This window comes from Lichenostomus cassidix, chromosome 14 (assembly GCF_008360975.1).
Source record: "Lichenostomus cassidix isolate B80296 chromosome 14, HeHo_3.0, whole genome shotgun sequence".
In the NCBI taxonomy this organism is placed as follows: domain Eukaryota; kingdom Metazoa; phylum Chordata; class Aves; order Passeriformes; family Meliphagidae; genus Lichenostomus; species Lichenostomus cassidix.
The window spans coordinates 15415666-15430386 of NC_139495.1; the positions used below are offsets into that span (position 1 = coordinate 15415666).

General features: G+C 56.8%; 1 protein-coding gene across 17 annotated transcripts in view; it reads left to right on the plus strand.

Annotated features, from left to right (window-relative positions):
* The window catches only part of LOC146430983 (ankyrin repeat and fibronectin type-III domain-containing protein 1-like), a 244394-nt gene extending 231908 nt beyond the window's left edge, over window positions 1–12486 (plus strand). For all 17 annotated transcript variants that reach the window (XM_085075231.1, XM_085075229.1, XM_085075227.1 and 14 more), the window contains 13 exons: window positions 469–559; window positions 2353–2460; window positions 2691–2790; window positions 3291–3423; window positions 4146–4265; window positions 4628–4843; window positions 5178–5344; window positions 5747–5897; window positions 6584–6752; window positions 7008–7174; window positions 8048–8258; window positions 8565–9232; window positions 11295–12486. In XM_085075231.1, coding sequence (XP_084931357.1) covers window positions 469–559; window positions 2353–2460; window positions 2691–2790; window positions 3291–3423; window positions 4146–4265; window positions 4628–4843; window positions 5178–5344; window positions 5747–5897; window positions 6584–6752; window positions 7008–7174; window positions 8048–8258; window positions 8565–9232; window positions 11295–11582 — 2589 coding nt within the window. In that variant the 3' untranslated portion in view covers window positions 11583–12486. The remainder of the gene's footprint in view (window positions 1–468; window positions 560–2352; window positions 2461–2690; window positions 2791–3290; window positions 3424–4145; window positions 4266–4627; window positions 4844–5177; window positions 5345–5746; window positions 5898–6583; window positions 6753–7007; window positions 7175–8047; window positions 8259–8564; window positions 9233–11294) is intronic.
* Window positions 12487–14721: the final 2235 nt, after the last annotated feature.

Consider the following 14721-nt stretch of genomic DNA (forward strand, 5'->3'; position numbering starts at 1 on the left):
GCCTCACGGGCTCCTGTCACCTTCATGAGCGCCTGGAGGCCTGGCAACATCTGGCAGCTTGACTGGGCTTTAATCAGATGCTTTAATCACTGTCACTGTGCTTTTATAAACCCTTGATGGTGCTGGGCCAGCTCCCTATCTCCAGGGCCTGGATCCTTCCACATCCCAGGGGATTGACAGCACCCCAGCCTACAGAAGCACTGAATCTTTGGGGCTGGAGCTTCTCTGGTGAGGGGCATTTGCAATGTCCGATCCTTCCTCTGTGTCCCCCAAACCCACCCACAAGGCCACAGGGGTTCTCTAGTGTCTGTTAACAAGGAGTGGGAGGTAAGAGCCAGTGACCTGGACTGTGGGCTCCCAATTCAGTGCTCCTCATGGTATACTGGTGCAGTGGGCTGGGGGAATCCCTGCCTCGCCTGCCAAGCCAGGAGAGGTGTGAGTGTGCTGAGTGTGCTGCTCTCCTCGCAGGGCACCACGTACTACGTCCGGGTGTCTGCCTACAACATGAAGGGCTGGGGCCCCCCGCAAGCCTCTGCACCCCCCTTCGCCATCCCTTCCAGTGAGTATGCCTGGGAGCAGTCCCATGGGAGCCAGCACAGGGCAGGTGGGGGATGGCAGCTCCCTGTGCCATCCAGGGGTCCCTCTCACTGCTGGGATGGGAGCGAGTGGACCCAAGGGCAGAAGCAGAATTTGGGGTCTCAGACCAGGCAGGAAGGCTGTGCCTGGGGGTCTGGGATGCTGCCTCAAACCAACAGGTGCTTTTTCCAAACAGTGATTTTTCAGCCTTGAATTCTCCCTGCCACCTGGGAAAGACTGAGCCATTTCAGGCCACCTGAATCAACTCATCCCAAGGAGGAAGCTAGGAGGTGGCTAAGAGCCAGGACTCAGAGAGTCCCAGTCCTGGGTGGCAGTGGCCTCCCACTCTGTGCCACCCCATGGTCTGCCACCCAGCCCAGAGCCAATGACCGGCATTCCCTGGCATTGAGCTGGGATGGGGGTCACAAGCCCCGACAGAGACCAGCTCTAGGCTGTCAGCACTCTCCTTCCCATGCTGACCCCAGGAAAAGTGTCAGGGAACAGCCATCCAATGTCACATAAGGCACCCCGAGGTGCTGGGTGGAGAGGGGCCAGGAGGACTGAGCTGGAAGGTGCAGGCCAAAAGGCAAAGTTCAGGGCAGAGAGGGCTCCAGAATAGCCTCTGCCACTTGGCACCAGTCCCCAAACAGGTCCCTGTGTGGTGCCCCATGGGATTAGGGCTCTGAATGAGTAAGGAGCAGCCCCATGGGAGGCTGAGCTTGTCCCAAGGATCAGGCCATGGACACACATCCCATACCATGATGCTGCTGGCATCCAGGGAGCAGGGATACTGCTCCTGGCAGCAGTGAAGGCACTGGAGACAGGTGGAGATGAACAGTGATGGGTCAGAGATGTGCAGCACCATGCATAGCTCGGGCTGCAGACCCATAGAGCATTGAAATCACCAAAAATCCATTTGCATGTCTAGGAATGCACATTGCAAGGGCACAGCACTGCCCTGCCCTGGCTTTATCATGTCCCTGTCAAGTCTGCACCCAATTTAAAGCCTATTTGTCACCTCACATGGGTCACATTCCCTGTGACTGAGACTCAGGTAGCACCAAGTGTGGCTGAAGTGAATCAGACAGGAGTGGGGTTTATTTATTTTCATTGCCACAAATATTTCTCCCTTCAGTAGAGATCCCTCCCTGGCCCAGCAGAATACAGTCAGGCACCTCCCTGGGTGTTTTTAAAGCTACTAAAAATAGTGGCAAGTTCCAGCCAAAGTTAACAGAGCTGAACTTTCCATGGAAAACAGCAGTGGGCAGGACACAGGAGGTGTTTAAAGCAATTAATACAAAGTTGAGGGAGAAGAGCCGGCAGGTCCCAGGCCCCACTCACGGTCCTGCTGCCATCCCACAGTGGGTGGAGCTGGTGGGAGTTTATTTATGTGTTTGCCGAGGTGAGCCCAGCTCCCAGCGCTCATCTGGAGTAACTGGGGAAGACCTGGAGGAAGACACTGGAAAGAATTTTATATGGCCAGTGAAGTGTAGCAGCAACAGACAGAATGTTGTTCCTTCCCTCTGCTGAGTCCCTGCCATGCTGTGGAGAGGCCAGTGGCTACAGGGTGCTCTGCAGAGCTGGGTGCTCCTGGGAAGAGTGACACAAAACTGGGAATCTCCTGAAGCCCAGAAGACCCAGAGGTGCTCAGCACCCACAAATGCTGCCACGCTGTAGCATGGGGGGGACACCCAGATGATGAGGGAGGAGGAGATGGGAACCCCTTTTCTCCCAAGCCAAGCGGTGCTGGGGGTGATGCTGGTCTGTCCCCCACAGACTGGCGGGAGTATGATGGCCGGGCCCCACGGCGGAGGGGACAGGCTGAAGCTCTGGACCATTTGCTGGGCCAGGTGAAGACCATCCACCAGCACTGCGTTTGCCACGGTGAGCCCACAGCACGCTGCTCCAGGGAGGCTGGGGTGGGGGTCCAGCTGAGTTCCCCAGGGTTGTGGTGTGATTCACGGAGCTGGGGTGGTGCCGGGAATAAATCTGTGCCATGGATGAGCAATGCAGGGAGACAGCTCAGGCAGCGGAGACCTCAGCAGAGCCTTCCCATTGGCTTGGCATCAGCTCTTCATCTCCTGCTGCAGCATCCCCTGCTCTCTGCTCCACAGAGCCCTGCAAGAACCAGCCTCAGAGCAGAAAGCACTCGGTCTCCAAGAGCCTCAAGCACCTCTTCCACCCCGGCAGCAAGTTTCTCAAGACACTGAAGCGGTGAGAGGCTGGTGCATGGGGTTGGCAAAGCTGCCCATCCCGAGAGCTCTGCCTGCAGACTGGGGGCTGGGGGTGCTCATAGCAGGGTCTGCACCTGCACCAAGCCGGTGGTGTCAGTGGAGATGAGTCCCATGGCCCAAAGGTCAAAGGTTCTCTTAGTGTCTCCATTTGGACTTGGCCAAACTGTGCTGGTGCCCAAATCCCTGCACCACCTCTGAGTGTCACCTGGCACCCCACCTCATCCAGACCCAGCGTGTCCCCTGCACAGTCTGGCCCCATCTCTGTCCTGTGTGTAGGGGGTCATTGGCCATGATATTTGCTTGCCAGGTTGGGTTCCTGTTCCTGCTCCCACACCAGACGCAAGCCTCTTCTGCCACAGCTGTTGGAGAGAAGTGGAGACCTGGGGCAGGGCAGGGCATCTTCCCTTAAGAGAAAGACCCTTTGGGAGATGGAGCTGGCATCTGGAGGTGACACTGAAATCTGTCTTCCCTCCCACACAGGGGCCTCTACCTGACAGCCATCTTCTACAAGGACGACAACATCCTGGTGACCCATGAAGACCAGATCCCCGTGGTGGAGATTGATGACACCTACTCCTGCCTGCTCATGCAGGATTTCCTCTGGTTCACCAAGGTGGGTGGCCCAGGGACCCTGTGCTGGGGCAGAGAGCCAGGGTGCCAGAGTGGCCCAGGCATGACCGCTGCCCCTCCAGCCTGGACACTGGGGCTTGGCAGTGCAGGCAGCCCATGGACTTGCTGCTTGCTGGGGTTCAGTATGGACCAGGAAACTTCCAGGGAATGGCATTTCATCCCAGCTCCTGGAAGCCCAAAGATGGTGACATGCTGGTGCCAGGATGGGTAGGCACTGCCTCTCCATAGGCATGTCAGTAGCTGTTGAGCTGCTTCCCCTCAGCATCCTGCTGCAGCACCTCTGCCTCTGTTGTAAGATGCAAAGCAAGCTGCTGCCAGCTCCTCCACTGTTAGCAGACTTAGGGAGAGGGCATGTGGGCAGCTCAGGGCCAAAATAGTTTGCTGGGTAGTCTTTACCTACTGATGGAGAGTGCTTTCTTCTCCCTCCCCACCTTGGCTAACTTTTATTCAAACCTGAAGTTCCAGTCCAAGCTGAAGGTGGATGTCTGAGTGGGCATGGCACAGTGCTGCCCTCAGGTACAGGCCCTGGAGGCATCACAGGGTGCCTGTGGCACAGGGTTTATTTGCACCCCTGCTGAGAGACGCTGAGAGAATGTGCCTAGGCACATTCCTAACCCAGCTCAAATGGAGATGCAAATGGATTTCCCCAAAAACCACCTGGTGTGACCCAGCTGCAGCAGTGGTGACACCCTTTGGTGTGCACAGGTGTCGTGCATGTGGGATGAGATCCTGTGGCTGCGGCAGTGTGTCACCGTGTCCCAGTCCTCCTGCTCCTGCATCCTGCAGACACGCTTCAAGATGCTGCTGGCCATCTCACAGATGCAGGTGAGGGTCAGCCTGAGTGGGGAACAGGCACTTTGGGTGGGACACTGGGGGCTGGGCTCCCTTGGGAGCAGCACATGGCTGTGCCACAGACAGGAAAAATCCAGGATCTGCCAGCCATGGTCCATGGCAGGTGTGTGTGTCCCTGCCTCATCCTCCCTGGCAGGACTCTGGCTGTGGGACAATGAGGTGCCAGGTGTCACGGCAGTCTCATGCAGAGGGGCTGGGAGCCATCAGGGTGCTTTGATGGGCAGACCAGTTTCCAGCAGGCAGCTGCAGGCACATCCCAGCTTCCCAGACCCACTGTCCCTCCAGGATGTCCCCCGATCCTCTGTTTTCTCCTTCTGTCCCACCCCATCACACAGGGGCTGTTGGGCATCCAGGACCTGGGGCAAGTCTTCTTCGAGCCTGTCAAAGACAAACAGGGCAACATCCTCATCGTCACCTTGAAGGAGGTGAAGACCAACCAGACCTTCGAGAGCGTCCGCTGGGTTCCCATCTGCAAGCTACAGACCAGTCGCAAGTCCGTGTCCACCCCGGAGGAGCCCACTGCTCTGGACACGCTGCTCATCTCAGTCCAGGTGTGTGTTGATGCTGCTGGGGCAGGGATTGCAATGGGGTCCCCTGGGACCACCAGTGCTCCCTGCTCCCCCTCAGCCTGGAAAAGGTCACAGCAGAGCCTGGGCCACCAGGGGTTTGGTCCTGGCTGCAGGCAGAGGGGGAGCAGAGCCCAGCCAGTGTCCAAAAATACAGTTCTTTCAAGGGGAGGCATCAGGTTGGTGCCAGATTCACCCTGGCAGCATATGGTTGTCTTGCTGTGCCACTCCCCTTCTCCAGCTGGGCTGGCTGTGCCATGGCATTGGAATGAGCCGTGCTGTGAGGACTTGCTCAGCCCAGCAGTGCCTTTGTCCCCAGGACAAGATGGCTTACCACCAGCGGAGCAGCTATGCCCTCTCCCCAGGCCTCTACCTGGGCTACTTGAAGCTGTGCAGCGCCGTGGATCAGATCCGAGTGCTGGTGCCAGAGCGGCTCCCCAACATCCTGTGCCACGTCAAGATTCGCTCCAATCCCAACATCTCCAGGTGGGATTTGCAGGGCTGCTCAGCCAGAGCAGCCAGGCTGCTCTGTCCCATCCAGCCTAACAGCACCCATTGCCTCCTGCTTCGGCAACAGGGTAATATTCCCTCATATACCTGCCATGCAACATGCTCAGGCACAGGGTGGGATTGTTGGGGTGTCCTGTGTGGGGTCAGGAGTTGAACTCAACAGTCCTTGCGGGTCCCATCCAGCTCAGGATATTCTGTGATACTGATTCAGCCTGGAGCAAACCAAGTTCTCTCTCTACCCGCACCTCTCCCACATCCCTGGGGGTGCTGCACTGTCTGGGAGAGGAACAGCCAAGCAAACACAGCTCTCATAGCAACTGTGTCGAGGTCCACCTGAGCTGCTCTCTCCTTCACCTGTCTGTCTCTGGCCTTCTTCAGGGAGGAGTGGGCATGGCTACAGAAGATGGCCAGCGTGGAGGAGTCTGTTCCCACGGAGCCAGAGGCTGACACATCCCAGAACCCCTTGTTTCAGGAGCTCCAAGTGGCCATCAAGGAGCTGATGACCCTGGTGAACATCCCATTGCAAGAGGTAGAAGGCAGGAGCCAAGGTGTGGGGTGGAGGGAGGGGACAGAGCTGTGAGCATGGTGCTGGTGGCTGAAGCAGGCAGGGAACTGCAGCCCCAGGCCTTCCTCTTGGGGCTGGAGCACCCAGGAGATTTTGGTCCTGTGCAAACAGAAGGTGAGTGCTGGATCTGCCTGCCCAGGGACAGTGTCCACAGGAGCTGTTTGCCCTTCTCTCACTGTATCCCCAAAGCAAGGACAGTGAATCTGGGTTTGTTACTGCTGCCATGTGGTTTGGTGCTGGGCAGCATGAGACCAGTGCAACTCCGCCCCTCCAAAGCAGGCTGGTCCCTGGCCAGAGCTGGGCTGGAGCTGCAGTCTGTGGTCAAGTATTTACTGGGAAGGAGCCCACCAGTGCTAGGCATGTGCTTCTGGTCGGGCAGCTGGGAGTGCACCTCCCTGCACATCACTGCGCCATTCTCTGAGACCCTGCCGTGGTGACTTTGACCAGAAGTTTGGAGACTTTTAGGGGAGAAATTAGAGAAGTGACAAGACTATACAGATAAGCCAGAAGCAAGGAGCCTCTGGCTGTGTGCTGAAGCTGCAGTGTCCCTTGACTGCAGGTGGTCCCTGAGGATTACTCTGTGCATGAGGACTGGGCAGAGGGCCCACCAGGTGATGTTAGGAGCTGTTACCTGCACTGTCTTCTTGCAGGCCAAAGATTTCCGTCTGTACAGCCAAGAGGTGCTGGACTTTGGGGATCAGGTCTCCTTCCTGCTGCTGCTGCCTCCATCAGATGATGTCTGCACTGCTCCAGGCCAGAACAACCCCTATACCCCTCGCTCCGGCTTCCTCATGCTGCCACTGCAGATCTTCGAGCTCGGTGAGGAGATGGAATGCCAACACACAGCCCTGCTGGTCCCCTTGTCCCCTGAGGCCTCCTGAGAGCTGGGCTGGGCAGTGGCGTGGGCTGGAGTTCCCTGGAGAAGAGGGATGGAGGGGTGTGCTGAGGGCTGTCCAGGTGGACTCATGGACAGTGTTGTCTCCTCTTTGTGCTGGGAGATAGGAAGGAGCCTGTAGGGCATCCACAGCAAGAGACCTGATGTTTTTCATCCCCCCTCTCATTTCCTCTTCCCAGTCCACTTCTTCACATATGACCGGGAGTTCATCACCCAGTACTGCCAGGTGTCTGCCTTGCTGGAGCTGGAGTCACTTCTCTCCCAGCAGAGCCTTAGGGAGGCTTTCTCCGATGTCGAGCTCTCCACTGCCAAGCAGAGGCACCAGCAGGTTCAGGACTACATCCAGGTATGGGGTGGGACCCAGGCTCGACAGTGCCCCTGACCTGCCAGGACAGTCAGGCAGCAGCATCTGCACCAGGGCTGTTCCGTCGTCTTTGTGGCCCCAGGGGCTTTCTCTGATGTGGCTGATGAGCAGCAGCAGGCTGGGCTTTCATAGATTCATGGAATGGTTTGGGTTGGAACAGACATTAAAACTCATCCAGTTCCACTTTCCACCAGACCAGGTTGCTCCAAGCCCTGTCCAGCCTGGCCTTGGACACTTCCAGGGATAGGGCAGCCACAGCTTCTCTGGAATACCTATGCCAGGGCCTCCCTACCCTCACAGGGAAGAACTTTTTCCCAATATCGCATCTAACCTTGCTCTCTGGCAGTGGAAAGCCATTTCCTTCTTGTCCTATCCCTCCAGGCCTTTGTCCCAAGTCTCTCTTCAACTCTCTTGGAGCCCCATTAGGCACTGGAAGGGGCTCTAAGGTCTCTCTGGAGCCTCCTCTTCTACGCGTTGCAGTTGCTTTATCTAGCAACATTTTACTGCAGTGATGAAATTAAAAATCCTGGAGAGAGAGACAAAGAGTTGTGCCCTGCACATCCCCTCCTTGCTAGAAAAGGGCCTGCAAGTGCCTTTTGGGGATGGCCTTACAAAAGAGCATCCCACACTATCCCTGTCCCCAGCACCACTGCCTGCAGCAGGCAGGTCTTGCTGAACCAGCAGCTGCACCCTCCTCCCACCTAAGAGCATTTTCTTGTTATTTCCCGGCTCAGGGATTCCCCCCCCAGAGCTCTTGGAGAGATGTGTGTACAGAGCCCGTGTTTTGCCGTGGGGCTTTCTTGTTGCTGTCGTTTGCTGTCTGAAACGGCTCCTCTATTTTCCTCCGTTGGGCAGCAAATGGAGGAGATCTGGCGAGAGATGCGCTGGATCATGGATGCCCTGCAGCACGCCCGCTACAAGCAGCCCTCCTGTGGGGTCTCACTCAGCGGCTTCCTCAGCGAAGCCGGGGGGCCAATGAAGGAGAAAACCCGATCCTCCTCGTCCCACCTTGACTACCTTCCGTCCCCGGTGCCCTCGCCAGAGACCAGCCGCAAGCTCAACTCCGGTAAGGACCCGGCTGTGTCAAGCTCCTACCCGGCGGGCTCAGGGGCTGCCCGTGCTCGGTCCGTCAAGGGTGGCCGCACCCGAGGTGCCGGCAGGGCTGGAGCCGGGAGTGCGGGCAGGGTTGGAGCAGGGAGTGCGGGCAGGTCTGTCGGGCTCAGCCAGGGCTCAGCCACTCTGCCTGTGCCGTGGCAAGCGCAGCACAGCTGCGTGACAAGAGGGTAAACCTCAGAGGCTTCCTTGGATTCCACCTCAGCCGGGGCTGTCCACATCCAGGCTGAGTCCCTCTTTGCTCCTCTCACCCTCGCAGACTCACACGGGCTGTCGGATGAGGAAGGCTCCTCCGAAGTGTTCCTGGCCACCGACAGCGACTACGACTCCAGCCGGGCGCAGAGCCCGAAGGAGCTCGACCTGGTGTACTCATCGGGGCCTGAGTGCTGCAGCCGCAGGGCCACCCGCACCCTGCTTGACAGTGCCCCGGATGTCCTGCAGAGCCACGAGCTCAAGACCCCACCCCCACTGCCGCCACCGCCGGAGGAGCCCCGGCCACCTCCCGAGCTCTACGACAGCGACTTTGTCCTGCCCAGCCGGCAGATTGAGCTGCTGCGCATCACGGAGAAGCGACAGGCCTACTGCGTCCGGACCAGCAGCCTGGACTTCCCCAAGCCCCACTGCCCCGCCCCAAGGAAGTCCTGCCCCGGCTCTGTGGACAGCTCCCCGACGGAGGGCAGGACCGCGAACCACTGCAGCCAGCTCAGGCTGGGGACTGGCTCGACGCCCAGCCCCGAGCGCCGCCGGGGCGGGCAAGGCTCTGAGCCCGTCTGCCGGACGCGATCCGATGAGTGGACTCAGCACTTGCCAGAGCAGCAGCCAGAACAGCCCGAGGACTTGGCCGACCAAGGGAAGAAGCTGGTCTCTGTCACCTTGCGGGTCTGCCCTCAGTATGAAACGGGACTCTCCAAAGAGACCAGTGTCAAGGTACCGCAGCCTGCAGCGGGTGGCGGAGCGTCTCTGCTGTGCCCAGTGGGACAGGGCTTGGCAGGATGAGGACATAGGCAGCAGGGCTTGTGTGCCCCACTCTTGGCACTGCCCTTCCCGTCCTCCACTGTCCCGGGGATGAGGTTCTCTGGAGACCTGCAGTACTCCTGCCCTGAATCCCTCTGTCCCTGCTGTAGTGATGAGGCTCCTGGCAGTACAGGATGTCTCCACAGGAGTGATGGCCACTGCTGCAGAAGGAGCAAGTCAGGGCCACACATAGCAGGTTTTGGGGACAAGGCGGTGGGGCAGAAGTTCAGCTCTTGGTGTGTGCTTCAGCAGGTGACAGCAGCTTGGTGCCACCCAGTGTGGGCAGGCAGAGCAAAGGACACATTGGTGGGTTTCCCTTGTTATGTCCTGGTGTTCAAACACGTCATCCTCCCTGGCCAAAATTCAGCTGTCACCTCCTGCCCTGGCTATGTTCCTCCTACAGCCTCCCCTTCCCAGGTCTGTGCTCCCTGCTCCAGCCTTCCCCATTAGGGAAGGGAGAGCAGGAGCCTTTTGTCTCCAGCCAGTGGCAATTCCAGTGGCAGAACCCACTCCAGTTCCAGCTGGGGGAGCAGGCAGAGCACCTTCTGTGCTGCAGGCAATTGGGCTCTGCTGGAGCAGCTGTGTGACCTGACTCCTCTCCGTGAGGGCTTTGCTGCCAAGAGCTGACCCCCACAGCTCTGGTCACTCACACCTGCTGCACGTGGGATCCCCCACGGAGAACATCCCCCAGCACACACATCTTGGGCAGGTCCCCCTCTAGCTTTGTGGCCTCCTTTAGTCCCAGCCACGGAGATCCTTCCCCTGTAGAAATTTCCCTTTCAAGACGTTCCTCGTGCCCAAGACTGAGGATGATAGAGTAGAAAATCATTAAATCGTGAACTGATTGGGGTTGAAAGTGACCCTAAAGGAATGACAGAGTAAGAACAGAGTCAACAGGTTGATGGGTTTATTGCTGAGGAAGTTTGATGGCCGGTGTCTCTGCACCCAGCAGGGACATCCTAGCAGAGAAGACTCTGCCTTGCAGGGTTATTTTCCATTTGAGGAATGCCCATAGATTTCTGTGGAACTGAAGCGCAGCCCTCGGGTTCTTGGCAGGCTGCCTGTAGGGCTTTTGAAGTTGCAACGTTCTGGACATGCCTGCTTGAAAGTGTTTTATAATGTTCTCCTTAAAGAAAGGCAAGTTCAAAGGCACAGCTCCTCGGCTGGTGTAAATCAGCTGAGCCCTGCCATGGCTGTTCAGAGCTGGCAGCGCTCGCATGGGCCCAGGGCTGGGACCATCCTGCCAGGGCAGTGCTCCCGGCGCTCCGCAAGCCCTTACAGATGTGCCAAAGGAAACGTCGCCTTGCCCTGGTGAGGATGGATGTCCTGCCTTCAGGCCTTTGAAGCCAAGCAGCAACTCCCAGTATTGGATCAGCAGCCAGGGCCCTGATGAGCTCATTTTCTCGACAGGATTTGGGATTCAGAGGGCTGTCCCCAGGCAAGCAGAGGGTGAAGGTAGCTGTAGGTGAGAAAACCCCAAGCTTGTGAATGGGATGAAATTTAGCGCTGTGTCCCAAAGAGGCTTCAGTTCTAGTTTGGCAGAGCTGTTGGGGTCCAGCTGGTTTGAGGGTCTGGACCCTGCTCACAAGAAGGACTACACACAGATTCCTCCATGGTACCAGGAAAAGGGCAGGGACTGTCCCTCTCTGGCTACAGGTGATGGGATGGTGGGGCAGCCTTAGCAGAGCTGTAGGTGACATGTGCAAGAGTTGAGTGGCAAGGGCATGGAGAGACTAGTGGAGGCAGGAGAGCCATCGGTGGGTTTGGGCCCTGGCACACTGGGGTACACTCCCTGGGCATTCCCTAGGCACAGTGTGCCCATGGCTCTGTGCCAGGCTGTTGCCACCTGCTCACAGGCGCCACTGGGGTGGCTGTTCCTCCACCCTCACTGCTCCTCCACGCTGCATGCTGCCTGCGGCCCCTGTTCCTCCTCACTCCCCCTTAACATCCTTCTCTCCCACCTCTCTCTCTGCAGCTGCATATCACCAGCCAGACGCCCGCCAGGGAGGTGGTGAAGTTGGTGGTGCTGGAGATGAACGACATCTCGCGGGATGTGCTGGGTGGCTCGGCCGCCATCTGCTACAGTGAGGAGCAGCTGGAGCACTTCGGACTGGTGTTCGCCGCCAACGATAGCGAGCGGTGGCTCCCCGATGACTTCCTGCCTCTGTCCCTCCACACCAACTGGCCTGAGGGGCAGTTCTACATCCGCATCAAGGAGACGTCCCCTCTGGTGCTCCAGTATGGGCCAGCGACCACCGTATGAGAAGAGGAGAGCCAGCGGGACGGTGCGGAGACCTCAGCTTCCAGAGAGCAGACAGCCCGTCTCTGACGCTTCCTTCTTCCACAGACACCCTCTCATCAGGCGTCCACGGGGTGGAATGGGATCATACTGGGCTGTGTGTTATTTGTTTGTGCTAATTTTTAAATTTTTTTTTTTTTAACCAAAGAGATGTCGAGACTCAGTTTTTCTGACTGGAGAAGAGGAGGGTGGAGTGTGGAGACCTCAGAGCTCAGGAGGAATCTCTACAGGAATGGAATTTTTGAAAGTAAACATTTTTAAGGAGAAAGAGGGGGGAGAGAGAGAGAGAGGAAAAATATTACAAGAGGCAGCAATACTTTTTTTCCCCTTTCTTTTTTCTCTGAAAAGCCTTGTTTGGTATTCACTTAAGGCAAAGCCACAGAGGATTGCTGGGGAGGGCTGTGGTGTCAGTCAGAAGGCACGAGCCACAAGGACAACCCTGGGAGGGGTGTTTTCCTATCTACCCTCCTTCCACTTCACCTGGAGAAATGATTCTTGCACATCGTCCTTGGAACAAAATACTATTATTATTTTTATTCTGAAAAAAAAGTCAATGATCACTGTGCCAGAGCCACTGGAGTTGGGTAAAGGTGAAGACCCATTGACTTGTGTTCAAGGCTAAAGGAACCCACACAGCCAGCCCCCTGCACTCGCAGACGTGTCAATACCACACTAGAGGTTTGCTATAGGGCATCTCCTGCAACCCCCTGGGCTTCCCCGTCCCCCTGGGTGCCGTTTTGTTCTGGTGATTGTTCTTCTCTTGTACGTTGTCCTACAGCATGACATTTTGTTAGCCACTAGGTCTGTTAACAAGGTTACTTTTCCAATCTCCTGTGGTCCATAGTAAAGACGACTGCTGCTGACCGCATATCACTTGTCCTTCTTGTGGCTTGGTGCGTAGCACTCTGTCATCCATCCCCCAAACCAGCCCTCATTCCAAGGGCTGGGCTTCTCTTTCCCAGCAGTGTTTAGTGGGATGCTTTCCACGCTGTGAAGTGTTACCTTAACAAATCACATGTGTGGGAGCAGAGTACAAGTCAAAATGCTTTTCTGGGCTTCACTGCTGTGTAAGGCAGCAAGATAAGCTTGGGCGTGCCAAGGCATCACCTCCACGGGGTGGTGGAGCCCTAGGGCTGTAGGGCCCAATGTCTTGGTCTGGTCCTGCAGCCTCCACTGAGGGAAGAACACCAGGAGAGGAGCAGGGATGGCAGTGAGAGCTCACAGCTGTTTCACAGCTGGCAAAAACACTACGGGCAAGGTGCCAGTCTGGCAGTCCTTGGCAAGGTGAGGCTCCCGATGCTGATGCCCCCGCAGCAGCCACCTCACTGCCCTTCTCTTGGTATCAGGGCTAGGCAGCAGCCTCTCATCGCTGGGTGCCAGGGTGCAGGAAGGGCTCTGTGGGCAGCCACATGGGTTGGCTGTGGCTCCGCAGAGGCTCCTCATTCCTCGCCTGGTGGCACACAGTATGTTACGGGCAGGAATATATCCCAGCACGAGCCCTTCCCACCCCATGTCAGAGCCACAGTGGAGGGGAGAATCCTGTGCCAGCCCCTCAGCTGGTGCAAATCAACAGCACCACATTGACGTCAGCACAGGCAACACCATGGGATGTGGAGGCGAGCGACAAAGGAACATTTTAAAAGGAATTTCTCCCATCTCCTCTCTCCTTTCTTTGTCTTCTGCCTCAACTTAAAACCAATCCCACTCTGCTGGGTCAAGGAAGAAGTGGGTTGGTGAGTATAGAGGTTCCCATGGAGTTTGTTGTTGGTCATTCACAGGCAGTGGCATCCCAAAGAGGCAGGAACTGCAGGATTGCCCTTCCCTTCACATGTGTCACTGAATGATGCTCAGAGCCTGGGGCAGGGCAGAGGGAAGGCGCAACTGGTGGAAAACTAAGTGGCTTTTTGGAAGTCACAGAGTGAATTCAGTGTTAGATCGGGGCTATGTATGGACAGCTACATCTGTGTCCCTGATGCTCCTCAGCGTGGAGCCGTGCAACTCCTGATGCCCTTTTATTTGACTCCAGAAGAGAAAAAGGCCTCCCTTTTCCTTAAGAATTTGTTCTCCCTTCTTAGAAGCCCTGCTCCATCAAGAGAGATGGAGCTGTGATCCAAAGTCAGGTGCTACTCTTTTGGGTGGACCTGGGGCAATCTCTGCTGCTGGACCCCGCTGGGAGCTGGGTGCCCACACCTCTATGCCGAGCTCTGCCCGTGGAAGGGTCTAGCTGGCCGTGCAAAGCTTTTCTGCAGGAACTGCTCTGGCCGCACAGCAGCTGGGATCACTTGGCTGCAGGGAACAGTATGGGACCTCCTCCCCTTGCCAGGAAGGGAAAAAGAGAAGGAGCAGGGGCCTGGGTAGGAGCAAAGTTAGTTGCAGAGTGGAAAGAGCTGTAGTTGCACAGCCCTTCTGTGGGAAGCCCCACAGCCAGGGACACTGGAATGTGTGACGTCCCAATACAACACATTCCTCACAGAATCTCAGAGTCACAGAGTAGTTGGAAGGGACCTTTGGAGATCATCCAGTCCACACCCCTGCCCAAGGCAGCGTCACCCAGAGCAGGTGACACAGGAACACATCCAAGGTGGGTTTTGAATGTCTCCAGAGAGGGAAATTCCATGCCTTCCCTGGGCAGCTGTTGCAGAGTTCTGCCACCCTCCATGGAAAGAAGTTCTTCCTCATGTTGAGGTGGAACTTCATGTGTTTAGCTTATGGTCATTACCCCTTCTCTTGCCACTAAGCACCACTGAAAAGAGCCTGGCACCGTCCTCTTTGCACCTACCTTGGAGATTTTTGTACGGACTGATGGGATCCCCTCTCAGTCTTCTCTTTTCCAGACTAACCAGGGCCAGCTCCCAGAGTCTCTCCTCTTAAGAGAGGTGCTCCAGATCCCTCATCAACTTTGTGGCCTCTATTGCACATTATTCCTTAAAGAATGGCACTTGCAAGGTGGTTGCCTCTTTTCATATTCTCCTTCTCTCCCTGTGTGGTTTCATGAGCACATCTCAATGTTTTCTTTCTGAACAGTCTGTGAAGCCTTCAGACACTCTCCTGCCCTTCCCCACAGCCAAGGAATGGGAATAGAAAGCAGCAGGCTCTATCTGTG